The sequence below is a fragment of the Perca fluviatilis genome, chromosome 2 (genome assembly GCF_010015445.1).
Source record: "Perca fluviatilis chromosome 2, GENO_Pfluv_1.0, whole genome shotgun sequence".
NCBI classification, from domain to species: domain Eukaryota; kingdom Metazoa; phylum Chordata; class Actinopteri; order Perciformes; family Percidae; genus Perca; species Perca fluviatilis.
In genome coordinates, this window is record NC_053113.1 from 12,131,557 (window position 1) to 12,159,198 (window position 27,642).

The window sequence follows — 27,642 nt, forward strand, 5'->3', positions numbered from 1 at the left end:
CCACATGTCGTACTTTAACGAACTCCTCCTAGAGATTTCATCCGATCAACTTCAAACTCGCTCTGTGCCATCTTAAGATGTTAAAGATGAAAACATGTCAAAAGAAAAACTATTCGTCATACGGCGTGGCCGTGGCGGGGCGACCATTTTGTGCGTTTCGCCGCCGAAACAGGAAGTGGGTGTAACTCGAGTGTACGTTGTCCGATTACCTCGAAACTTTTCAGGATTCATAAGAGTCCAACCCTGAGGACAAATAAAGGCCGATATTTACTTAAAGTCATAGCGCCCCCTAGTGGCAACAGGAAGTAGGCCTAAAAGTCAAGGTGCTATACTTTAACAAACTCCTCCTGGAGATTTCATCCGATGGACTTCAAACTTGGTCTGTACCATCCCAACACCTTAACGATGAAAAGTTATTAAAATAAAAACTTTTCGTCAGACGGTGTGGGCGTGGCGGCCATTTTGAGTGTTTAGCGATGAACAAAAAGTTGTTGAGTGTACGTTGTCGTATCTGCCCGAAATTTCTCACGATTGACAAGGGTCCAGGCATGAGGACACCTACAGGCCAAAATTGAGTTTTGGTCATATCGCCCCCCGCTGGCAACAGGAAATGTTCCTTATATGACAAACATCATCCGATTTACATGAAACTTAGAATGTGTGGTCTACATGTGATACTGAGCCGCCCCCTATAATATGACCACGCCCACTTACTCAGGCCACGCCCCCTTTCATACAATTTGAACCTTTTAAGATAGACCCTTGTGTGTGTTGGTAGCCCCGACGCGCGCAGAGGCGCGAGGGCCCGCCCATCGCTGCTCGCAGCTTTAATTGTATGTTAAGTCTTTACAGTGATGTGACCATGAAAAGTGATGTCTGCAGGACCCTGTCTCTCCTGTATCCCAGAGTGCGTGCAATACAACCGCCTCCAGGAGTGGTCGCCTACCCTGGTAACTATACTTGCATCACACAACCCAACAGCTCTACCATGAATGTGGACACCTACCTAAGAAGTTTTGTATGCACACCTACAACACATCTTCGTTCGTTCCCAATGTCACACAGCCGATGTATAACAATCAGAGTAAGGGACTCGCGGATGTCTGGTGGATGTGTGGGACACAGCCCCGCCTTAGACCATCCTTACCTGCTAAATGGGGGGGCACCTGCGCCTTAGTGTCCCTATTATTGCCGATTACCATGCTTCCTATTAGCGCAGGGAAGCTAGAGGAGACAGTACAGTCTACCTATCACAAACATTCCTTGAAGAGGGCTTAAAGAGACACTGACTTGGGTTTTGGTACATGGGGAGACCCAAGCACCCCGTTCGGGTCTATAGATAGTAGGGTGTATATAGATGCAATTGGAATACCAAGGGGTGTACCAGAGGAGTTCAAAGCTCAGAATCTATAGCAAAGGGTTTTGAGTCTATACTGCCCTGGATAACTACAAACAAGAATGTGGACTGGATAAACTATATATACTACAACCAGCAGAGGTTTTTGAACCGGACTAGGGATGGCCTGAGGGGTGTGTCCGAACAATTAGCCGCCTCCTCACTCATGGCACTTCAGAACCGTATGGCACTAGACATGTTGTTGGCAGAAAAAGGGGGTGTGTGCCACATGTTTGGAGATGCTTGTTGTACATTTATTCCCAATAATACTGCCCCAGATGGTAGCATCACTAGAGCCTTGGAGGGGTTAGCAGAGAACTCGGGTGTGGCTGAAAACCTCATCACCAGTTGGCTGGAGGACGTTTTTGGCAAATACAAAGCAATTGTGCTCTCCATGCTTATGTCCGTGGCAGTGTTTCTGGGCATATTGGTGTGTTGTGGATGCTGTTGCATCCCTTGTTGTCGCACTCTGGTGAACAGATGGATTGATGTGGCTCTGACCAAAAAAGATCCCCAGAAAGATGCTCCCCCAGCCTACTCCATGCCCCTGTTGGGGATGGAGGACGGTGATGAGACTGATTCAGACAATGAAGGAAGTGAATCACCAATGTAATGCTATGCTATATTAACCTTGTTTCTTCTTCCCCTAGTGCGGCCAATTGTTTACAAGTTTGAGGGCCATATAATCCTAAACTTAGTAGTATTCACACCTGAGGTGTGAAAAGGGGGATCTGTAAGAAATAAAAATAATCAGTCAAGCTGGCTGAGCTGTATGAGGATACAAATTAAAGTTGAATAGTATTGTGTGTTTAGTGTGTTTAGTGGAAGAGCACTGTGACAGCTTAGTCAGACAAAATGAGAAAAGGATACTGTTGTCAGAAAGCAGCACTGTATGATGGTGGTCAGAAAGCAACAAGAGTGCAGCAACAAAGTTAATATCAGCTTGATATCAGTTTGACCATGAAAGTAAGTTACTTCTCAATCTGTGACGAACAACAGTGGCGCATTGTTCTTTCTGACCATCAGCGTAGCTAAAGTTTGCTTAACAACTGATGAAGAGGGCGTGTGCCAAAAGACTGGTACCAGCCTGTGCAACCACCGGGGGGCGCCAAGTCTAAACCACGGTACTCCTCCAATTTTTAATAAACAAATCAAAATGCTCTTAGAGACTGATATATGAATTCATGTATAAGCCAGGAATTTCAGTCTGATGAGAGAAGCCTGTGTGCCTGCTCAACTCGGACCCGTGTATACGTTTATGCTCTTATGATTTTACTTAAATAAATACTTGTTAAACGTTTAAATCCTCTCTTTGTCTACTTAGTGGATTTTTAACACGCACAGGTCTATGTAACCTGGTCTGAAATGGTTCTATTATAATTTATATATCGCGATATATATCGTTATCGCAAGAGGCTGCAATGTATATCGCAATATGGATTATAGGCCATATCGCCCATCCCTATTGTCTGCCTTGACATCAATGCAGTTTGCATTAAGCTAGCTATGAGCTGTTGGCAGCTAGCTAGCCCAAACACCCCCATTTCCCCTGCATTTTATTAAGCTATCTATGAGCTGTTGGCAGGCAGCTAGCTAGCCCAAACCTCCAGTTCCCCCTGCATTTCAATTCAGACCGTTCTCCCGCACGATTTTGTATCCCAGTAGGCTACTCTCTGGTAATTTAGAAAGTCCAAATTGATATATTAGTCAATATGCTGAAATCTCCTATATTTTGCCACTAGAGGTTTTGACACGTCAGAGCTGCTTTGGTTTTATTTCCTTTTTTTATTATTATTATTACTGATCCAGTTGGTAACTAAGCTTGTATCCTATTTTTGTGAGTGATTTTGAACCTCCGTGTTTTTCAGATTTTGGCAGAGAGTGCAGCCAGTAATGAAGGGATAGATGCACCTAGCACTGTAGATTTTGAAGAGACAGAGGGCTTCTCTCTACAGGATCCTGGACCATTAGTGCTTCATCGTGGGTCACAGTGCAACATCAGATGTCTGCAATGCTCATCAGGTATTGTAACTTGTATCTATCATTAGCTGTATATGACACATAAACATTTACAAATTACTTCTAATGGTAAGAAGAAGACATTTCATACTGGACTGTATTAGGTTGTGCATGTGTTGTGACCACTCTCTTTTTCTTTTTTCTTTTTTTTTGCCTAGCAGTTTTCCTTGGACTTGGGTGGCCCTTAAATCATGGCTGCAGCTGTCGCCGTGGTCCTGCTACGCCGTGCAGTTCCCTGCTACGTCCTGTAACGCCCTGCTACGCCATGAACTACTGCAACTACTATTTATAGTCGTAGTTCAATTATCTTTATTGTGACTATTATTGCCACTGTTCATCACACCCCCGACCGGCACCGTCAGACACCGCCTACCAAGAGCCTGGGTCTGTCCCAGGTTTCTTCCTGAGGGAGGTTTTCCTCGCCACTGTCACACTGAATGCTTGCTCTTGGGGGAATTACTAGAATTGTTGGGTCCCTGTAAATTATAGTGTGGTCTAGACCTACTCTATTTGTGACTTGAGTGTCTTGAGATAACTCTTGTTACGATGTATTAAAGTTGATAAAGATGAGACTTGATTGATCTGGTGGTGAAATTCACAAGCTACCTGCCAAGTCAAACTTCTAAAAGTAATGCAAAAGTAGTGTAAAGCATTACAATTCAGAGACAGTAATATTGTAATATAACTAATTACTCTAAAATGACAGTAACTAGTAATCTATAATGAACTGCATTTTGGAAGTAACTTGCCCAACACTCCTAGTTACTATCAATGAAATTATGAATACATTTTATACAACAAGACACTTTGTGATTGTGTTCAATTTGTGAAAACAAAAATATATTTATTGATTGCCTCCCTTCCTCTGGAAACTGCCTCCTGATTGCGGCCACAACACAAGCCGGTATTGCCTTCCTGATCTCCCTGCCCAGAAACCCATATGTCTATCGGACCACCTGCCTGTAGGCTGTGTATCGGAATTGCCTAGAGAATGATAGGGGTGCAATGTTAATATTGATAATCCTGTTAACATAGTCAATATGATCAAGAGTGATAGACTTATTTGATGTAACATTTTCAGTTTTTCTATTCCATAAAGGTATGTATGCACATCAGAGTTTAAAATATGCTAATCCCTCAGCATCAATAATGCACATTAGATTAGATTAGATTATACTTTATTGTCATTGTGCAGAGTACAAGTACAAAGACAACAAAATGCAGTTTGCGTCCAACCAGAAGTGAAAAAAAATCAAATATGTATAACTAAGTGTAAGTAATGAACAACATGTACAGATATGTGCAATGTAGTGGGAGTAACATAGTAAGAATATAGATATATGCGGGGTATTAACAGAATATATTATAAGAAAAACTGAATAAATATGGATATTCAGTATGAACCACATAGACAGATATGTGCAGTGTGGTAACGGTACCATTGTAGTGCAGAAACGGTAACGTAAGAATAAGTGTACTGTATGTGCAGGAAGAATAGTATGAAGTGCAGTAGAATATGGCTATATATAAGTAGTTACAGTATGTACATTAATTATTTTGATACAGTTTGTTATTTGTGTAGAAAACTGACGACTATAATAGAAGTGTATAATAATATAATTGTGTGATAAATTACTCTCATCTAAACATACTGTGGTCTGTTGGCTTGGAGAGGACCATACTCCTGCCTGAAGTTGAGGTATGCCACCTGCAGCGAGAACGGGTTGAGGCAGCAGGCATCAAAGCCGGGATGGAGCGTCAGGCAGGTAATGTCCGTGGCCGGGACTAAACCCTCAACTAGTGCCCAGTAGGCATCCACCTCTCGACAACACATGCTGTCCACCGCCGACGCCATAGCCTCACAATGTCCGCACAAGCACCTAGTCGACAAAACGATTATGTGCTAGTGCTAACCTGCTTCTCTTAATACTTCCATGGCTTGGATGGACTCCACAGTCCCTGTCTCAGCGTTAAAATCTTAGGTTGTAGAATATCACAAGACAAAACGTTGCTGGCTTAAATTAAGACAATCTACATGTATGTTTAATCTAAAACAAGGTCGAAAGTATGTTTGCTAAAGCAGATTTATTGTATAACACCGATGTACTAGCCTAGATGAACCAGCATTAGCCACCGTACTACACAGTAACTCACCAAGTCACTTGCCCTATTCGCCACTGGTTCGCAACTCTACTTCTCTCTTCTGCCCATTGTTCCTCCCCCTGATCTCCCCCTAATCTCCCCCTGACCCCTGACCATAATTAGGCCTGTGGGCCATCATAGGCATGCTCGCCAACGTTGGAAAGCTCGGTTTCTTCATCCACGTCCATTGTAATTTGAGCATGAACTTGACCAGACTCCCAAAAAAAAAAAAAAAAAAAAAATAAAAAGATATAAAAAATTTTAAAAAAATGTGGAAATACAGAAATAAATAAATGTAGAAATGTGGAAAAAAGTATAAATAAATAAATACATAAATAAATAAATATATAAATACATAAATATATAAATAAATATATAAATACATAAATACATAAAGAAATGCATAAATAAATAAATACATGTAAAAATACAGAAATAGCCATTTATGTTACCAAAATGTATTTATTTTCTCTATATTTCTGCATTTATTTATTTATTTTTCCTTCTGTCATTTTTAGTCCTGCATAGCCTAGTTCAGACACTTCACTGATAAACCAGAGATTGGCTTTATGGTTAAAGATAGCTTTTGTATAATTAACTTCAGTCTCTGCCAGAGACAACTGCTTTTAAAAGTAACGTAAAAGTAACGAGTAAAGTAAAAAGTTACTTTCCATAGGGGGTAACTAAGTAAAGTAAAGGATAACTTTTTTAAGAAGTAACGAGTAACGAGCAAACACTACTTTTTAAAAGTAACTTCTCCAACACTGACCATCAGCAGCAGTGGCCATCTTCTTTGTTTTTCTGAGTAGCAGGGAATTCACGCGGAACCGTCGCAACTCTGCCGTCATTATGTTAAGCCCCGCCCACTGACTCTATACACCGATGTGATTGGCCTGACTAGAGTTTGGTTTTTCCAGCTCGCAAGCCAACGGAGAGTTGCTAGACTGACCCTGGCTGCAAATTACATTTGCTGTTGCGATTTCTAGGCTACATTGCTGCAGCTCTTCTGCCTGAAACACTCTGTCGGAGCTCTTGGCCCGCCTTCCTGAAAAGTCCAGTACTACTCTACTCTGATTGGTCAACCAAATACAAACAAGCTGTTCTTGCTCAGGCAGCACCAATGGGCAGCACATATGAAAAACTGGGCTGGCTTTCTCAATCAGTGACATCACTATACGAGGAATTTTAAATAGGAATGTAGGCGAGGCGTTTTCAGGAAGTTGAGAAAAAGTGCTGTCTGTCGGAGAGAATATAACACACTAAAAGACAGGAAAAATCCGAAAAAAAAAAAAGCTTAATAGGGGCTCTTTAATACTCACTGGGACCTGCGTTGTGTGATAGTTACTTTTCTGAGGAAAAGTACTTTTTATTAACCAAAATGTTTATTAGTTTTAACAATAAAACTAAAAAAACCTCATGGATGGAAGTACCACCACCCACACATTTGTAAAGTAATTGATTTTATTACGGTTCCATGTTTTCCATGAATTTCTTTTCCTGTCATAAATCAACAATATTAAAGATATGATAACTTATTGGCCCCAGATATTTTGATTTTGTACTCGTTTAAAAAGTAATTAACACCCTATCGGTGTTAAACAAACAGCTGAAAAGTTAGCTAAGTAATAAAAAGCCGACAATTAATCTACGATTTTCCTGCTTGCTCTTGGGGGAATTACTTGAATTGCTGGTCTTTGTAAATTATAGAGTGTGGTCTAGACCTACTCTATCTGTAAAGTGTCCTGAGATAACTCTTGTTATGAATTGATACTATCAATAAAATTGAATTGAATTGATTTTCCTGGCAGAAATTGGCTTCCATACCTTACAATACTAAACACAGTATTCTTAACATTAAAGGACCAGGCTGATATCATTCTTAACTTTTCTTATTGTCAACAAATCCCACGAAATTTCTAAAACCAACGATGAGTTTCTCAGCCCAGAGCACATTGGTTCTTTAAAATATATATATATTTTTTAAATCAAACAAACAGGAGGAAATGTGCATTTCTTTGGGACTAATTTCAGCATCGGATTAATTCGGTGCTCTAGTGCAGTGGTGCCCAAAGCGGGGTCCGGGGACCCCCAGGGGTCCTTGAGGGGGTTCCATGGGGATCCCCAGCATAAAGGGGAGTCATTTATTTTCACTATAATTCCATCTGCAACACAATGACTGAATGTATGACTGTTTTGGTCAAATACACTTTCATACACTTCCTGTAATAAAACATCTAAAAGCAAATATCCTATCGGGGGCAATGGGCCGAAAGGGGGGGCCCCCCCCCCCCTTTTTTCCCCTTTTGGGGGCCCCCCCGTGAAAAAGTTTGGGAACCACTGGACGGTGTGTGGGATTGAGTCAAAAATTAACTAGTGTGTGTGTGTGTGTGTGTGTGTGTGTTCATGGTGATGAAGGAACATGTCAGCCAGTGCAACAGTGTGGCTCACCGATGTGTTTTTTTTAACAGTTTTTTCTCCTCTGCGCAGGTCCGAGCAGATTATCCTCACTCGCTGCAACATCACGCTGGTCATTAAACTCCGGAGGGACGACAACAACAGGAAGTGGAGGTGTCAGGTGAACACCGGAGAAAACCGCACGGCTGAGTTTCTGTACTTCACTTCCACCTTTTTGTTCCAAGATCCTCCCACCGCCCAGAATCTGATTCCTTCTTCACCCACCATAGACTGTCCCGTCGAGCTGCCCATCAGCCGCATCGTGCTCTGTGTGGCTCTGCCCGTCATGGTGCTCATAGTGGGATTCTTCACCTGGAGAGGAGACCGCAAGAGGGCAAAAACGTATGCAGCTTGCATCGAGCTGCAGGAAATTAACTGATTTGTTGATCACTTTGTCTGTTGTGGGGTTTTTTCTTCATATTTTTGTCTTTTTTGTATCTAAATATAAGCAACTCTATTCAAAAGTGACTTTTTTATGTTGTTAGGGATTTCCTCCTCTCAATGTGCCTGACTCCAAATAAAAGACCTATATACCCCCGCGCATTCGTTAAATTGGAATTACATTGATCCTAAGCAAGAGCCAAATAAGACACATCTCTTCCGACTACACCTCGGATAAAAAACAAACAAAAAAAAACCCCTGCACTTTCATTTGTCTCTTTGTATCTTTGCTTATTTAAAGCTAATGTACTTGCACTTACTACTTGTTGTCTGGAGTTTGAACCTTCACAGTTGAAAGCACTTAATTGTAAGTCGCTTTGGATAAAAGCGTCAGCTAAATGACATGTAATGTAATGTAATGTAACGATAAGATAAAGTCAAATGCATTCGTTTAATCAGCCAAGCATCAGAGTTTCAATACACAGATCTGTGGGATCACGAGGCACGCAGAGACTACGTTTCCCTAGCAGCAGACAAAAAGCCAGAGCCGGTCCACATATCTCTAGACTGTCAGACCTTTTGAGCCCCGATCTATTCTTTCCCTCATTTCTTATACTTTCTTTCTTGGGCCCCCTCTTCTTCTTCTTCTTCTTCCTCACCGGGACTGCTATCTTCACACAACACCCGCCAGGGTGGGGGCCACTGCATTATGTCTCGTCCTCATTTGTTATTATTACTCAATGTACTTTGCTGGAGGCCACTGTGACCCTAACTATCTTATAGTTATGGCTTAAGCTAAATAAGCATACACCAAAACACACTTTGTCTCTTATGGAAACCTTTTTACATTCTTATTATATTCATCTGCAAATAGTAAGAACATTATTCTACATTGTCTCTGTGCTACTGCAACACGTGAATTTCCCCTGTGGGGATCTTAGTTTATATTTGAAGGATTTGAAGGATAAAATGGCTACATGGAAACTTGTGAAAATGCATCAAAGAGTGAACTGCTCTATAATATTTCTTTAAAACAAATGCTAAATGTATTTTAACATAGTCAAATGTTTATAACAAATGGGACCAGACAGGCTCAAGCCAACATAAAACTCAAAGCAGCTCATTCCATAGCTTCCTTTGCAAGAAGGTTAGATAAGGTGTCAAAGTAAATAACACTCAAGTCTTATGTGCTTCAATCTCACATTTACCTAATCCAAGTTTAGCACGTTCCTCAAGTTCTTTTGTGGGGGGCAGAAAACCATTATCTGCCCCCGAAGGGGAAAAGTGTTGCTTGCCAAACAGGGCCACCAGATCTTCCTGTAAACACAAATACATAACTGTCAGCAGTCATTCTTGGCTAAAATGTTTCCAGCATGACACAAATTATATTCATTTGCATTAGCTTTTTATTTTATTTTTTGTTGGGGGGGGGGGTCCTCTCAAAAATATTGGTAAAATGCAATGTTTGCCATGCATTGCTATGTTTATGATGCTTAAAATTACCCTAAGTTAGTGTTGAGGTAAGATTTATGCGTGAGATAGATTTACACTAATTCACTTTAATAAAAGATGCTGACATGCATGCTATTCTTGCCATGGAAGTGCAATAACATTGACTTCCTTAGATGAGAAAAAAAGTTCTAAGTTCAAATTTCTTATTTTTTGTCCACAGGAAAAAGCTATGATGGCCTGTAGGTATTTATTTCATGTCGAAACGGTAGCTAAAAAGTAAATTAACGTTAAACTTAAATATTTATGAGGCTGGTGCATTAGGCCAGGCCAGTAAATTATGCTACAAATAACTTTACAGTAAGGAAGCACGAAAAGTCAACCCAGCAAAACAAGCTAGGAAAGCCAAAACCGTGGCCAAAATGCAACCTAGGGTCTTTTCGTGAATGTACACGAGTCCAACGTTCGTTTAAAAAGGGGACTGACGACACAAGCTGCACTTGAACTCGAGCATTGGGAACATTGTTTGTGTACAAGGAGCAGGGGCCCAACTACCCAACTACCCAGTGTCAGAGTGGTATGCAGCAACAATTTTGGCGCGCCCCACCCCCAAAAAAATATATATATATATAAGTGTGCTGGACATCATCATGTATGGGCATTCAAGCATATGCATTGCAGATGTTTAAATTTGCATCCCCACTGTCAGACATCTAGGCTAATTGTTATAGTTTCCATCTCTGTCTGCACTCTCTTTTCCCCAAAAACCATACTGGACTACCTGATGTCATCACTGGTCTCATCTCTTCATGATGTCATCACTGGTCTCATCTCTACCTGGTCTCATCTCTACCTGATGTCATCACTGGTCTCATCTCTACCTGATGTCATCACTGGTCTCATCTCTACCTGATGTCATCACTGGTCTCATCTCTATGTGATGTCATCACTGGTCTCATCTCTACCTGATGTCATCACTGGTCTCATCTCTATGTGATGTCATCACTGGTGTCATCTCTAGTGATGTCATCGCCCACCTCATGTCTGTCTCATTCACTCCTTGCCTGTGTTCTTCTCCACTAAGACATATTGTCAAACAAACATTATGTAATATATTTCTATATTAGTGTTAACATATTAATATTAGGAAATGAATGTGTTAGTCTATGTAGCTATATATGTATCTATCTATTAATGTGTCACTGTATGTAGGCTATAGCTGTCTGTTTCTAGCCTATCAGTCAATGTGTAAATTTAAATGTAAGCCTAAATATAACTAAACAAATCGCACTATAAATGTCACTATATCACCAAAAATCCGCTATCTCAAAATCAAACTCCTCTCACAAAAACCCAAGAGATTTGTGTGGTCTGTTCCAGACCCTGTCAATCAAACTCTGATTCGGCGGACCATGCCACCTGTCGAAACACTTGTGGAACACTCCGATGCTTCATTTGAGGCGTAGTCACGTGACATGGGTGTTTTGAATTCACGCGGATCAGTGTTTGGAAACATCTGGCTACCGGAACCTCAACAAAGCTTCGAACGTCAGTTTCGCGTCAGCCATCCCTAGGTAAGACTTCCACTCGGGGAGCTGAAACTGAAACACGGCGCTGCTACGAGGCATTCATTTTTGGGGATTTTGGTTCTTCTACAGTTTTGTGGCGGGGCGGCGGGGATATCGGGAACTCTGGTTGAGCTGTATAGTCTTCTAAAGCAAATGGAAGAGTTTCCAAATGTTGCTTTCTTTTAAGCTAAACGAAGAGCGAAAGCTAAAAGGGAAAGCGAATGACGACTGGAGAAGTCCGAGTCCCAGTCCCAATGGATGGACGCAATGACGGGATTGTGGGGGTCAAACTCCACCCCGAATTGGCTCTCATGTAACTTTGTATACATTTTTATATTTCATTCTTCTTACACCACATGGATTGCGCGATGTGGTTGTAGAGGTTTCAGTAGCCTAAATTAAATGATCCAGTCCTTCCAGTCCATGTTTGTGTTGACCTACTATTTATCTTTTCCCTTGTCTCCCTGTACTTGTTTAAAAGCGTCCTTGGGTTTGTTCTTATGAAATGCGCTGTATTAATTTGTTATTACATTGGTGGCTACAACAATCTCTTATTGCTTAGCTCTATATCTCATGTGTAAAACACAAGGTCTGCGGGCCAAATCCGGCCCCTTGCAGATTTAGATCCGGCCTGTATATCAATTTGGGTTCACAATACATTTTGGCCCTCCTGTAGTTGTGTGCCAAACTGCAAATTGACATTCAAAGCAGAATATGGCAGATTTACAGACTCTGAGACTCAGAAATTCCCAGAGAAGGAACTCTTTTGATGACTTTTGTAGGGCTTCGTGTTAACAACAATGTCAGAAAAAGCCACAAGTTTACAAAAAGGTGACGAATGTCTGAGAAAGCCACAAAAATGAGGAAGAAAGGTATCAAATGTTAAAAGAAGTGACCTGTAGTAACAAGCGCGTCAAACTCTTACATGTCTGGCCTTTGGTGTGATTCTATTTTTTTTTTTTTTTTGTGTGGCCTTCTGGGAAAATGAGTTTAACACCCCTGCTCTATATGCTCGTGACACAGGGTCAGTGATACCTGGTTTAGCTTAGCGATAGTAGCCATAGGCTACATCAAAGTAGGCTAAACTACCGTAGTATGCAACGCTACATGTGTAACATTCTGATTGTAAATGTATGATTTCCTGTTTGACCTCCCCTGAACGGTAGGGGTTAGTACACACACACACACACACACTCGGAATGACAAACTTTCTGGACTTCAAACATTGCCTAATTAAACTGTAAATTGCAGTTTTCCTTACACACCACAACATGAAGTCTATAAATGATTGAATGGGCTACCTTAAATCAAATAGAGGATGGGGGTGGGATTCTCTATCAGACTATTAAACAGATGCTGACTCATGATGATCTCATTCAGTCATGGGTCGTCCTGGGATTCAGATGTGGACATGGAAGCTGTGTGTCTTCTTGAGCTGGATGTGCGTGGGCCAGGCGGCGGCAGGACCGTAAGTTACCTCCCCGGTTAAAAAATGATAATAGCCTGTGGTTGAATGACTTGATCACTGGTCAGGATTTTATGCTGCATAATCTTCTGGGTTGGGGTTATTTCCATATCTGCTCCTGTGAGATATGTACTGTGTGTGTCTGTGGCTGTAGGCAGTACATGGTAGCCATTCCTGCAATTCTTGAATCTGGCGCTGAGACCAGATTCTGTGCCAGTCTCCTGGAGCCCAGCGAGACTCTGGAAATGAGCGTCACTCTGATGTCCGAAGAGGCGAATACAACCCTTCTGGAGAAGACATCCAGTGTAGAATTTCATACCTGCATTGAATTTAAGGTCAGCAACTTTCCTGATTTGATTGATTTTGCTCATTTCAACAGAATTTGTTGGAAAATTTTAGTTGGAAACCATTGATGGGATTTCATAACTCGTACACAAACAGATTTGTAAAGGAAAGAACACAATATAAATACATAATTGTGTAAACTGCTGATGTAAATGTGTGATTTTTTTCTTTTTTTTAAACTATTTTTAATTTGCAACAGATCAAGTTAAATATTCATAAATCATGTTCAAATGGGATGTAATGGCTCTCTCGGTGTCTATAAAATCTTTGTCACAGGTTCCTTTAGTGCAGGATGAAGTGGTGCAGGACTTTGAGGTGGAGGTACGAGGCGACACGTTCTACTCTAAAGAAGTCCGAAAAGTTAAGATCAAAGTCTATCGACCAATGACCTTCATCCAAACAGATCAACCAATCTACCTCCCAGGACAAACGGGTAATTTTGAGCTGATGGCTTTATACTAGATTTATGTTGGTTACTTTAGATTAGCTTTTTTTAATCTAGGTTTGCTTGGTTACTTATCTAGATACTTGACTTTTGTATTTGCTTATAATACTAATTGAGGTGAGATTCCTTCCATAAGCCTTTTTTTTGGGGGGGAGAGGTCAGGGGGTTTCTTCACCGGCACAACTTTCTTTTCTTGGGTTATGTTTATGTCACTTTGTGTTGTGCGAATAAATCGAAGATCTATGATGTAGTACACAATATGGTACCATATATAGAAAAGTTTCCTCTTTACAAATTGCTGTGCATGCAGCACTGCGTGTAAAATGTATTACCACAGAATCAAGTCTTATATATTGACATTCCCAGGATTTTAAAATAAAGCCCCACAATGATGGAAATCTGTCAGCTGTGACTACTGGCTCCAACAGGTAGTGAGAAAGTGATTGTGCCCCAGAATATCAAGTCATTAACAGGCCGTAGAGGTTCAATTTCCAGAAGCCCAGGAACATGTTGGCATATACAGGGTCTATATAATAGTATAAATGAAATGTACTACTTTACTCCTGCTGCAGTTGAGAGCACAGAAGTCCCCACATTCTGGATATCATTAGTAATGTGCCACGCTGGCAATATTATTTAAAACAAGGTATCTTTGTTTCCGTGCAAAACTATCTCCCACTTTATTGAAATCCAGGGCTGTAATTTCTCAGTTAACAGAAGACCAATCACTGGCCTGTTAGGATGTCTACCGCTGCTGTAGAAGAGCTGTAAAGGCTTCATGTAATCTCTCTGCATGTCTCTCAGTGCATTTCAGAGTCATCACACTGGATACCAAGTTAAGACCTGTCAATCAGCTGGTGAGTGTTTGACCGGTCTTTCCTTTCTTCAGGTCTCCTTCATAAACCGTATCGGTGATTATGGTTTGATAATGGTGCAGGTTTTAGTTTTGATTGAATCTGAATATGATCTCCTGGTGAAGCTCTGGGTCAGTAGTACAACCACAGGCCCTTTTTTAGGTAACCTACCAAGCTGCTTTGAAGGTTGCTGACCCAGTGATGGATCTATTCCAACATGTGTTTTCTCATTTTGCAATTTTGTCACAAATGATCCTATATAATTGGAAATATCAGTGGAATCTATACTAAAGATTACAATAGAAGTTTCTTTTCTCCAGAAAACTATAAATCAGAATGAATATAAGAGCTCAAGTCTTTAACTCATGACAATGTGATGCGAGGAATACAAAGCAGCTTGTGCTTTAACAAATCTTTCTTTTTCTTACAGTACGATGTAATCGAAATTGAGGTAAGAGTAATATCTACACTTGAACATACTGGGTATATTAAACTGGGTTACCATTTTTTTTTCTAATACAAATTCCTTAAAGCAAAATGCTCAAGTGGACTTATTAGGCTATTAAAAGTTCAGAATGTTAATCTCCTAAAAACATGAAGGGACTTATAAGTGGTCAGGCCCAAGCTTTATGGAAGGTTTCACAGATTCTGGTATCAAATGTGATAACGCCCAGTACGTTGTGTGGAGGCCTGTTTTACAACTTGAACAAGACCTTTATGAACATGACCATAACGTGTAAGAATTCATGCATGACCTTGGACACAAATTCTTGGTTTACAGGCTGCATTTTCTGTTTGACAAAACGTGAGGGAAAACCTTTTCTGGAGATATTAACAGTCTAATGTTCAATGTTCTCCGTGAACCATAACCTTATTGTGGTGGAGAGGTTTGTGTGTCTCTGTGAACCTGAGGGCTGTGTTGTCTGGAGCTTGGTAGGGTCTCCCAAGGCAAAGTGGTCTCAGGTGAGGGGCCAGACAAAGAATGGTTCAAAAACCCCAATGGAAAAACAAGGTAGAAATGGAGTGACCCTGCCCGGAGGAAGCCCGGGGCCCCCGTCTGGAGCCAGGCCCAGACGGCGGGCTCGTCGGCGAGCGCCTGGTGGCCGGATTTGCCACGGAGTCCGGCCGGGCACATCCCAAACAAGCTACGTGGCTCCCATCTCTCCAGCCCATGGGCCCACCACCTGTGGGAGGAACCCGCTGGGGTGGGTGCGCTGCCACATGGGTGGCAGTGAAGGTCAGGGGCCTCGGACGGACCAGACCCGGGCAGCAAGACGCTGGCTCTGGGGACGGTGGACGCCTCACTCTGTGGGGGGGGAAGGAGCGGAACTGGTGCGGGAGGTGGAGCGCAACCGGTTAGATCTGGTGGCGCTTACCTCTGCGCACAGTCTCGGTTCTGGAACCGTACTCCTGGATAGGGGTTGGACTTTTTCTTCTCCGGAGTTGCTCAGGGTGTGCGGCGCCGGGCGGGTGTGGGGGATACTAACAAGCCCCCGGCTGAGCGCCGCTACGTTGGAGTTTTACCCGGTGAGCCCGAGAGGGTCGCCTCCCTACGCCTGCGGGTTGTGGGGGAAAAACTCTGACTGTTGTTTGTGCATATACACCAAACAGGAGTTCGGAGTATTCGGCCTTCTTGGAGACCTTGAGTGGAGTCCTGCATGGGGCGCCAGTGGGGGACTCCATTGTTCTGCTGGGGGACTTCAACGCACACGTGGGCAATGATGGAGACACCTGGAGACGTGATTGGGAGGAACGGCCTCCTGATCTAAACCGAGTGGTTGTTTGTTGTTGGACTTCTGTGCTAGTCATGGATTGTCTATAACGCGTACACCATGTTCGAACATAGGGATGCTCATAAGTGTACCTGGTACCAGGGCACCCTAGGCCGAAGGTCAATGATCGATTTTATAATCGTTTCATCTGATCTGAGGCCGTATGTTTTGAACACTCGGGTGAAGAGAGGGGCAGAGCTGTCAGCCGATCACCATCTGGTGGTGAGTTGGGTCAGGGGTGGGGGAAGACTCTGGACAGACCTGGTAAGCCCAAACGTGTAGTGCGGGTAAATTGGGAACGTCTGGAGGAGGCCCCTGTCCAACGGACTTTTACCTCGCACCTCCGGCGGAAGCTTTCGTGCATCCCTGTGGAGGCTGGGGGCATTGAACCCGAGTGGACAATGTTCAAAGTTTCCATTGCTGAAGCTGCGCGCGAGGAGCTGTGGTCTTAGGGTCTTAGTTGCCTCAAGGGGCAGTAACCCACACACACCGTGGTGGACACCGGTGGTCAGGGAAGCCGTCCGACTGAAGAAGGAGTCCTTCCGGGATATGTTATCCCAGAGGACTCGAGGAGGCAGTTACAGGTACGAACGGGCCCGAAGGGCTGCAGCCTCTGCCTCGAAAAAGGAAGGCAAAGCGCGGTGTGGGAGAAGTTTGGAGAAGACATGGAGAAGGACTTTCGTTCGGCACCAAAGTGCTTCTGGAAAACTCTTCGCCACCTCAGGAGGGGAGGCGGGGAACCATCCAAGCTGTGTACAGTAAGGATGGGACACTGTTGACCTCAACTGAGGAGGTAATAGGGCGGTGGAAGGAGCATTTTGAGGAACTCCTGAATCCGACTAATACGCCCTCTATGTTAGAGGCAGAGCTGGAGGATGACGGGGTATTGTCGTCGATTTCCCGGGCGGAAGTCACTGATGTAGTCAAACAACTCCACAGTGGCAAAGCCCCGGGGATTGATGAGATCCGTCCAGAAATGCTCAAGGCTCTGGGTGTGGAGGGGCTGTCCTGGTTGACACGTCTCTTCAACATTGCGTGGAAGTCTGGAACAGTGCCAAAGGAGTGGCAGAGGGTGTGTGCCAATTACAGGGGTATCACACTTCTCAGCCTCCCTGGTAAAGTCTACTCCAAGGTGCTGGAAAGGAGGGTTCGGCCGATAGTCGAACCTCAGGTTGAGGAGGAACAATGCGGATTCCGTCCTGGTCGTGGAACAACAGACCAGCTCTTCACTCGCAAGGATCCTGGAGGGGGCCTGGGGAGTATGCCCAACCGATCTACATGTGTTTTGTGGATTTGGAGAAGGCGTATGACCGGGTCCCCGGAGATACTGTGGGAGGTGCTGCGGGAGTATGGGGTGAGGGGGTCTCTACTCAGGGCCATCCAATCTCTGTACGACCAAAGTGAGAGCTGTGTGTCCGGGTTTCCGGCAGTAAGTCGGACTCGTTTCAGGTGAGGGTTGGCCTCCGCCAGGGCTGCGCTCTGTCACCAATCCTGTTTGTAATATTTATGGACAGGATATCAAGGCGTAGTCGGGGTGGGGAGGGGTTGCAGTTCGGTGGGCTGGGGATCTCATCGCTGCTCTTTGCAGATGATGTGGTCCTGATGGCATCATCGGCCTGCGACCTTCGGCACTCACTGGATCGGTTCGCAGCCGAGTGTGAAGCGGTTGGGATGAGGATCAGCACCTCTAAATCTGAGGCCATGGTTCTCAGCAGGAAACCGATGGAGTGCCTACTCCAGGTAGGGAATGAGTCCTTACCCCAAGGGAAGGAGTTCAAGTACCTTGGGGTTTTGTTCGCAAGTGAGGGGACAATGGAGCGGGAGATTGGTCGGAGAATCGGCGCAGCGGGTGCGGTATTACATTCAATTTATTGCACCGTTGTGACGAAAAGAGAGCTGAGCCAACGGGCAAAGCTCTCGGTCTACCGGTCAGTTTTCGTTCCTACCCTCACCTATGGTCATGAAGGCTGGATCATGACCGAAAGAACGAGAGCCAGGGTACAAGCGGCCGAAATGGGTTTCCTCAGGAGGGTGGCTGGCGTCTCCCTTAGAGATAGGGTGAGAAGCTCAGTCATCCGTGAGGAGCTCGGAGTAGAGCCGCTGCTCCTTCGCGTCGAAAAGAGCCAGTTGAGGTGGTTCGGGCATCTGGTAAGGATGCCCCCTGGGCGCCTCCCTAGGGAGGTGTTCCAGGCACGTCCAGCTGGGAGGAGGCCTCGGGGAAGACCAAGGACTAGGTGGAGGGATTATATCTCCAACCTGGCCTGTGAACGCCTCGAGATCCCCTAGTCGGCGCTGGTTAATGTTGCTCGGGAAAGGAAAGTTTGGGGTCCCCTGCTGGAGCTGCTCCCCCCGCGACCCGACACCGGATAAGCGGATGAAGATGGATGGATGGATGGATGAAGATCCATGGCTGGCTATTGAAAATCATCAATTACAACAAAATAGTTTATTATCCTTCTTGTTTTCCAAGAAGAAAGTAAAGACTGATAAGTTTGTTATCAACAGTACATTAAATAGTTGGAAAAAAATTAAGCAGATTTTAAAGATGGAGATCGGTACTCCAACACATATTAAGATTTGGAATAATCCGTCTGTTAAAATCCAAGGTACTGAATTAAGGTGGAAAACTTGGATGAATGGAGGTATCGAAGCATTATCGGATATCATTAGTTCTAATAATATATTTTCATTTGATACATTAAAGGATAAATTTAAACTAAAAGACTCAGATATATTTAAATATATGCAGTAAAAAAACTGGGTCAAAGAGAACTGTGATATAGTGAATGATGTTCCAGAAAAGATAAAGACCCTTTTGGAACAAAGTAAGGGAAAGAAAAAATATAGAAGTGTTATGTATGATTATCTCAATAATGTAGTAATTCATTGTAATCTGTTAACTAAAATATATGAAAGCTGGGACAGAGATATAAAGGATTTCAGTGCTAAAATAAAATGGAAGGAGTGCCACAACCAATGAAAATCTTAGATTGATTCAATATAAATTAATGACTAGAATTTATTATAGTAGGGGTAAAATTCATAAGTTTGATGCATCTTCCCCCCCCCCCCACACCTGTTTAAAGTGCGGTAGTAGTGACTACCTCACTCATTCATTTTGGTACTGTGAAAAAGTAAAGAAAACCTGGCTTGATATTGAGAGATGGCTCTCTAACATTTGTAAGCAGAAATTTGTATTTACACCAGAAGCCTGCTTACTCCAAAATGTAACAAAAATGAAATATCCTATGGGATGGCAATTAATATTTTCCTCATTAGTTTATAAGAAGCTGTTGTTACAAAATTGAACAAATATAAATACCCCAGGGTTGGAAAAATGGAAAAATTTAATGAAATATTACCTAAACATTGAGAAAACTGTCAGTGGACAAAAATAAACAAAAACAATTTAACTCTGTGTGGTAATCAATATTTGACGCTGTGTAATCAGCCCAACGCTACGTTTGCTCAAACTCATTCTGTATTTTACTTTATTTGTTTGTAAATCGCAATAGTTCACTTAAGGAGCACCGTGTGTGTGTGGGTGTGTGTGTGTGTGTGTGTGTGTGAGAATGTGTGAATGTGACATTATTATTATTATTACTGTTATTATTATTATTATTATTATTATTATTTCAGTTGGTTAGTTTTTGCTTTTTTTGTGTTCTTTTTCTTTGATAGTATGACTTGTCCTGTGTGATGTAACTTGTCCGGAAGGTGTCTAAATACTTGTTTTGTTTGTCTTGTCTGGGGGAAAAAAAAAAAGGAAAAGAAAAGAGTACTGTATGGATAAAGTAAAAGGGGAATGAGCATTGTGAATTTTTTTTATTTTCTTCCCCTACTATAAAGAGGATATTGCTTAACACTGGTTAACACCTGAATGGATTTAGACTGGAAACCAGGTTGACCAGGTTGTTTGCCTCTCTGTTTTTCGTTGTACTTGCATAATAAAAACAATTCTTAAAAAAAAAAAAGAGGTTACCGCCTTTAAGATGGCTGTGTAGCCACGGCTGTGGCCATCATTCTCCTCATTTTTCAAAAACTGGTTGCAATTAAGTTTCCTCAAAAGTTGGCATATTTTGTAAAAAGAAACTAATAACTGATCAGCGCTCCCGTCCGGACGTGTAGACCGTGTTTTTCTTTCTTGACTCTGGTCGTCGCTCTCAGACATTGCGGTTCTGGTGTTGGTGTTCAATGCTGCCAAGTCGTGTCCCACCATGCCGGCGCTGTTCTCCGACCACACCTTCAGACACTACGCCTACCTGAGGGACAGTCTGTCACACCTCGTGCCGCCACTAAGAGTGAGAACTGAAATACTGTCGTTTTTGTCAAAACACCAAAACACCAGCCATTTACACAACTTTGCCTTTAGAATAAGGAGAATACACATAGTGCTACAATCCTTTGCCTCACAACACAAACATGTAACCGAGAAACCATTCTAAAATCAACCTAAAATTAACTTAAGACATCTTAGGGCATGAAGGACACATCTAACAATACAACCTCTTAAAAAGACTGTAAGAGTTGAAGGGCTATGTGCAAAAAGCGCGGGTGTATTTATTGCACTTTGCTCAGTTGTGCTAAGATCTACTACTGGGCTTTAGACAGTCGACGGGGCGCTCTCCGTCTCGCCGGTAACTGTTGTCCTGTCTTTTAGTTGCCAGGCAACGGTCTGGACTTGGTGGACTCGCGTTGCGGTTCTGGTTCTGTGGAGTCGGCTCAGCTCTTCCTTCAGCAGAGTCTGAACAGGGTCAGCACCATCCAGAACCTGGAAGCACCTGGAGCCCAGGACCTGCTAAACTTCACCATACATTTATTAAAAATAAATAAATAATAAATAAATAAATAAGTGTGCTGGACATCATCATGTATGGGCATTCAAGCATATGCGTTGCAGATGTTTAAATTTGCATCCCCGCTGTCAGACATCTAGGCTAATTGTTATAGTTTCCATCTCTGTCTGCACTCTCTTTTCCCCAAAAAGGACACAGTGAATCCGTTGGTCAACAGAACTTCAAACCATACTGGACTACCTGATGTCATCACTGGTCTCCTCTCTGCCTGATGTCATCACTGGTCTCATCTCTACCTGATGTCATCACTCTCTACCTGATGTCATCGCTGGTCTCCTCTCTACCTGATGTCATCACTGGTCTCCTCTCTACCTGATGTCATCACTGGTCTCATCTCTAGTGATGTCATCACTCTCTACCTGATGTCATCGCTGGTCTCCTCTCTACCTGATGTCATCACTGGTCTCATCTCTACGTGATGTCATCACTGGTCTCATCTCTAGTGATGTCATCACTGGTCTCATCTCTACCTGATGTCATCACTGGTCTCATCTCTACCTGATGTCATCACTGGTCTCATCTCTAGTGATGTCATCGCCCACCTCATGTCTGTCTCATTCACTCCTTGCCTGTGTTCTTCTCCACTAAGACATATTGTCAAACAAACATTATGTAATATATTTCTATATTAGTGTTAACATATTAATATTAGGAAATGAATGTGTTGGTATCAAGTGGCTCCCCCTACACCTCCACCTAATGTTAGACCTACCTGTTGCCTTCTCCTGTCTTTCCTGACCCACCATCCTCACACCTGAATGAAATGAACTCACTGTTAAATATAGCAGTAGAGATTTCAATTCTATGAGAAAAGGTACAAAAGTAGGAGAGGAGTTAGAACATTTCTGCTTGTGAATGTAGAATTTTGCATACAGAATAACAACATTTATTAGATACTCGAGAGCACCATTACCTGAATTATCGTAGAAACAGATGATATCTGTAAGGTTTAAGGAGTAGATAAAGTTGGTGGGTTCAAAAAAAAGTGAGACTCCAAATCTGTCCAAAATCTTTTGGAGATTTCACAATAAAAAAAAAAAAAAAAAGGTGAGATATTGGAGTAGGCCTATATGTGATGTTAGCCGTTCACTGAATATGTGACGTGTAAGCCCCACCCATTTCTAGCACCTAAGGTAATTGTTTGATTGGTCCTGGGTGGACGCAGGTGATCTGAATTGTCATCATGACCCGGGATATATACCGATGTAGACGGGCTCGGTCAGAACTTCCTAAAGGAGCGTCGAGCCCCCGATCAGACAACTCAGCCCAACCGTGGTAGGTGGTCTGAAAGAGGTAAGACTTCCACTCGGGGAGCTGAAACTGAAACATGGCGCTGCTACGCGGGTCTTTCACTTCATTAAAGACATTCACTTTTGGGGATTTTGGTTCTTCTACAGTCTTGTGGCGGGGCGGCGGGGATATCGGGAACTCTGGTTGAGCTGTATAGTCTTCTAAAGCAAATGGAAGAGTTTCCAAATGTTGCTTTCTTTTAAGTTAAACGAAGAGCAAAAGCTAAAAGGGAAAGCGAATGACGACTGGAGAAGTCCGAGTCCCAGTCCCAATGGATGGACGCAATGACGGGATTGTGGGGGTCAAACTCCACCCCGAATTGGCTCTGATGTAAATTTTTATACATTTTTATATTTCATTCTTCTTACACCACATGGATTGCGCGATGTGGTTGTAGAGGTTTCAGTAGCCTACATTAAATGATCCAGTCCTTCCAGTCCATGTTTGTGTTGACCTACTATTTCTCTTTTCCCTTGTCTCCCTGTACTTGTTTAAAAGCGTCCTTGGGTTTGTTCTTATGAAATGCGCTGTATTAATTTGTTATGACGTTGGTGGCTACAACAATCTCTTATTGCTTAGCTCTATATCTCATGTGTAAAACACAAGGTCCGCGGGCCAAATCCGGCCCCTTGCAGATTTAGATCCGGCCTGTATATCAATTTGGGTTCACAATACATTTTGGCCCTCCTGCAGTTGTGCGCCAAACTGCAAATTGACATTCAAAGCAGAATATGGCAGATTTACAGACTGAGACTCAGAAATTCCCAGAGAAGGATTTGGTGACTTTTGTAGGGCTTCGTGTTAACAAAATGTCGAGAGAGCCACAAAAATGAGGAAGAAAGGTATCAAAATGTTAAAAGAAGTGACCTGTAGTAACAAGCGCGTCAAACTCTTACATGTCTGGCCCTTGGTGTGATTCTATTTTATTTTTTACACTTTTTCGTGTGGCCTTCTGGGAAAATGAGTAACACCCCTGCTCTATATGCTCGTGACACAGTGTCAGTGATACCTGGTTTAGCTTAGCGATAGTAGCCATAGGCTACATCCAAAGTAGGCTAAACTACCGTAGTATGCAACGCTACATGTGTAACATTCTGATTGTAAATGCATGATTTCCTGTTTGACCTCCCCTGAACGGTAGGGGTTTTACAAAACAAAAAAAACACACACACACACACTCGCACACACTCACACTCACACTCACACTCACTGTCTGTTTCTCTCTCACACTTTCTGGACTTCAAACATTACCTAATTAAACTGTAAATTGAAGTCTATAAATGATTGAATGGGCTACCTTAAATCAAATCGAGGATGGGGGTGGGATTCTCTATCAGACTATTAAACAGATGCTGACTCATGATGATCTCATTCAGTCATGGGTCGTCCTGGGATTCAGATGTGGACATGGAAGCTGTGTGTCTTCTTGAGCTGGATGTGCGTGGGCCAGGCGGCGGCAGGACCGTAAATTACCTCCCCGGTTAAAAAAAATAATAGCCTGTGGTTGAATGACTTGATCACTGGTAAGGATTTTATGCTGCATAATCTTGGTTGGGGTTATTTCCATATTGGATGAGATATGTACTGTGTGTGTCTGTGGCTGTAGGCAGTACATGGTAGCCATTCCTGCAATTCTTGAATCTGGCGCTGAGACCAAATTCTGTGCCAGTCTCCTGGAGCCCAGCGAGACTCTGGAAATGAGCGTCACTCTGATGTCCCAAGAGGCGAAAACAACCCTTCTGGAGAAGACATCCAGTGTAGAATTTCATACCTGCATTGACTTTAAGGTCAGCAACTTTCCTGATTTGATTGATTTTCTCATTTCCACAAAATGTGTTGGAAAAATTTGAGTTGGAAGCCATTGATGGGATTTCATAACTCGTACACAAACGGATTTGTAAAGGAAAGAACACAATATAAATGCATAATTGTGTAAACTGCTGTTGTAAATGTATGATTTTAAACCATTTAAGTTGCAACAGATCAAGTTAAATATTCATAAATCATGTTTGAATGGGATGTAATGGCTCTCTCGGTGTCTATAAAATCTTTGTCACAGGTTCCTTTAGTGCAGGATGAAGTGGTGCAGAACTTTGAGGTGGAGGTACGAGGCGACACGTTCTACTCTAAAGAAGTCCGAAAAGTTAAGATCAAAGTCTATCGACCAATGACCTTCATCCAAACGGATAAACCAATCTACCTCCCAGGACAAACGGGTAATTTTGAGCTGATGGCTTTATACTTTATTTATGTTGGTTACTTTAGATTAGTTTCCTCTTTACAAATTGCTGTGCATGCAGCGCTACGTGTAAAATGTATTCCCACAATATCAAGTCTTATATATTGACATTTCCAGGATTTTAAAATAAAGCCCCAGAATGATGGAAGTCTGACTACTGGCTCTAACGGGTAGTGAGAAAGTGATTGTGCCCCAGAATATCAAGTCATTAACAGGCCGTAGAGGTTAAATTCCCAGAAACATGTTGGCATATACAGAGTCTATATAATGGTAGAAATGAAATGTACTACTTTTCAACTGCTGCAGTTGAGAGCACAGAAGTCCCCACATTCTGGATATCATTAGTAATGTGCCACGCTGACAATATTATTTAAAACAAGGTATCTTTGTTTCCATGCAAAACTATCCCCCACTTTATTGAAATCCAAGGCTGTAATTTCTCAGTTAACAGAAGACCAATCACTGGCCTGTTAGGATGTCTACCGCTGCTGTAGAAGAGCTGTAAAGGCTTCATGTAATCTCTCTGCATGTCTCTCAGTGCATTTTAGAGTCATCACTCTGGATACCAAGTTAAGACCTGTCCATCAGCTGGTGAGTGTTTGAACGGTCTTTCCTTTCTTCAGGTCTCATTCATAAACCGTATCGGTGATTATGGTTTGATAATGGTGCAGGTTTTAGTTTTGATTGAACCAGAATATGATCTCCTGGTGAAGCTCTGGGTCAGTAGTACAACCACAGCCCCTTTTTTTAGGTAAACCTACCAAGCTGCTTTGAAGGTTGCTGACCCAGTGATGGATCTATTCCAACATGTTTTCTCATTTTGCAACATTTTGTCACAAATGATCCTATATAATTGGAAATATCAGTGGAATCTATACTAAAGATTACAATAGAAGTTTCTTTCTTTTCTCCAGAAAACTATAAATCAGAATGGTATAAGAGCTCAAGTCTTTAACTCATTATGACTATGTGATGCGAGGAATACAAAGCAGCTTGTGCTTTAACAAATCTTTCTTTCTCTTACAGTACGATGTAATCGAAATAGAGGTAAGAGTAATATCTACACTTTAACATACTGGGTATTTTTTCTCTAATACAAATGCCTTAAAGCAAAATGCTCCAGTTGACTTATTGGGCTATTAAAAGTTCAGAATGTTAATCTCCTAAAAACATGAAGGGACTTATAAGCGGTCAGGCCCAAGCTTTATGGAAGGTTTCACAGATTCTGGTATCAAATGTGATAAACACCCAGTACGTTGTGTGGAGGCCTGTTTTACAACTTGAACAAGACCTTTATGAACGATGACCGTAATGTGTAAGAATTGATTCATGACCTTGGACACAAATTCTTGCTTCACAGGCTGCATTTTCTGTGTTTGACAAAAGCATGGGGAAAACCTTTTCTGGAGATATTAACAGCCTCTAATGTTCATCAGGGTTTCTTTTTTTTTTTTTTTGCATTGCAAGAACTCCCAAGACTAGCTAGTAAGTGGACCAAAAGTTAAGTTAGGATTGTCATACTACTTTCCTTGTTTTTAAAAAGGAAATGACACAAATGTATATACTTTTGCAGCAAATTCTGTACAAATGCCCATTATACACAAAGACCAATATATATCTGTAACTGGGCACTGAGATGTGCGTGTGAGAGATGGCAATGGCCCACTTTAATCAGCCATCTTGTGGAAGAAGAAATGCCACTTTTCCTGTATTCCCGAGTTTCCCGTTGTCCCATGTTCTTGACTTCACTTAACAGGATTCTAACAGCAACAGGATTGGCCAGTGGCTGAATGAAGCCTCCTCCAATAGGAAGATATTGCAGCTTTCTTACGCCTTGAACTCTGAGGCCCGTGAAGGAGCTTACCAAGTTACTGTGTCGATTGGGTCTGAAAAAATACAACACAGCTTCAAGGTGGAAAAATACGGTAAGTATTTTTTTTTACCATCACTTTTAATCTGTCTAATGAAGCAAAAATGCTAATAATCCCTTTGTCCCCAGTTTTGCCTAAATTTGACCTACAAATGAATGCACCTGATGAAGTAAGCATTAATCAGGAAGAAGTCAAAGCTGAAGTCTGTGCCACGTAAGTAAAAGCTGTTTTGCTCATTACTCTGAAATAATCTAAAATGGGTCCAGTTTAGGGAACGGTTTCTTTCTCCATGTCATCTAATTAGGTATACATACGGACAGCCTGTGCCAGGCAGTGTTGACTTGAAGGTGTGCCGACCTTTTTATCCCTATGTTATACCCCGTGCAATCACCCCTGAACATCCAGAGGGAGTCTCTGTAATCCCGATGCCTTGCTACGAGGAGACAAAGCAGGTACGGTAGCTATGGTGACCGTCTCATGAAGCAAGGTGCATAGCCTCCTACATAATGTGCACATTTAACACTACATATCGTCATCGGTCTTGTCAGTCTGATGTACAAATTTAGGAGTGTAAAAGTTCATTTTTATACACTAGAGTAGTTGGATGATTTGACAGTCAAAAGTTTTGAAGTAATAAGGGTCTGATGTGTGGAAAGTTTGAAATGTCCTTCACGTTTTCCAGTCTATGACGTTATTTAATTGTGCTTTCTAGACGGACAAGAGAGGCTGTGCCACTTTCAGCTTCACAATGTCAACTTTCACGAGAATTGCGCAGGAGGCGCTGCAAGATGAACTGCAACTCAGTGCAAATATGGAAGAGGAGGGGACAGGCAAGTCGTAACGTATATTGTACTTACGTTTCAAAAAGAGTTAGTTGGCCTATAATAACTGACTATGCCATGTAATGAAACAATACGGCGTCCACATTGTTGTGACATGAAGGCTTCTTGTAAAGGTATTTCACGCTCCCAAGAGAAGACTACGGGCATTTCTTATGTTGTTGGAAAGCTGTCTTTCACCGACACTCCCCAGACTTATAACAAAGGATCAAATGTGGAAGGAAAAGTAAGTGCATTTGGTCTTCACTTCTTCAATG

At 42.4% G+C, this 27,642-nt stretch overlaps 1 protein-coding gene and 2 long non-coding RNA genes across 6 annotated transcripts in view; 2 read left to right on the forward strand and 1 right to left on the reverse strand.

The window, feature by feature from the left end:
* Positions 1–851: 851 nt before the first annotated feature.
* LOC120550493 lies at positions 852–3,603 on the forward strand. Of its 2 annotated transcripts, none has more exons than XR_005637735.1 (3): positions 852–2,520; positions 3,265–3,418; positions 3,574–3,603. It is a non-coding gene; the product is annotated as an uncharacterized LOC120550493 (long non-coding RNA). The 2 variants fall into 2 exon arrangements; XR_005637736.1 differs by having other exon boundaries at positions 3,577–3,602.
* A 9,139-nt stretch (positions 3,604–12,742) lies between these two features.
* Positions 12,743–27,642, forward strand: part of LOC120550138 (alpha-2-macroglobulin-like) — a 29,398-nt gene continuing 14,498 nt past the window's right edge. For 2 of the 3 annotated variants that reach the window (XM_039787142.1, XM_039787139.1), the window contains exons 1-11: positions 22,308–22,439; positions 23,813–23,900; positions 24,043–24,223; positions 24,496–24,652; positions 25,214–25,266; positions 25,702–25,722; positions 26,432–26,600; positions 26,675–26,759; positions 26,851–26,998; positions 27,259–27,376; positions 27,502–27,611. In XM_039787142.1, the coding sequence (XP_039643076.1) occupies positions 23,815–23,900; positions 24,043–24,223; positions 24,496–24,652; positions 25,214–25,266; positions 25,702–25,722; positions 26,432–26,600; positions 26,675–26,759; positions 26,851–26,998; positions 27,259–27,376; positions 27,502–27,611 (1,128 nt within the window). In that variant the 5' untranslated portion in view covers positions 22,308–22,439; positions 23,813–23,814. Of the gene's footprint in view, positions 12,878–13,028; positions 13,210–13,495; positions 13,653–14,468; positions 14,522–22,307; positions 22,440–23,812; positions 23,901–24,042; positions 24,224–24,495; positions 24,653–25,213; positions 25,267–25,701; positions 25,723–26,431; positions 26,601–26,674; positions 26,760–26,850; positions 26,999–27,258; positions 27,377–27,501; positions 27,612–27,642 lie in introns of those variants that run through there. The other variant, XM_039787141.1, reaches the window with a different exon arrangement.
* Positions 20,818–22,306, reverse strand: LOC120550557. The gene is made up of 3 exons (XR_005637747.1): positions 22,060–22,306; positions 21,859–21,900; positions 20,818–21,093 (listed from the first exon to the last, which is right to left on the reverse strand). It is a non-coding gene; the product is annotated as an uncharacterized LOC120550557 (long non-coding RNA).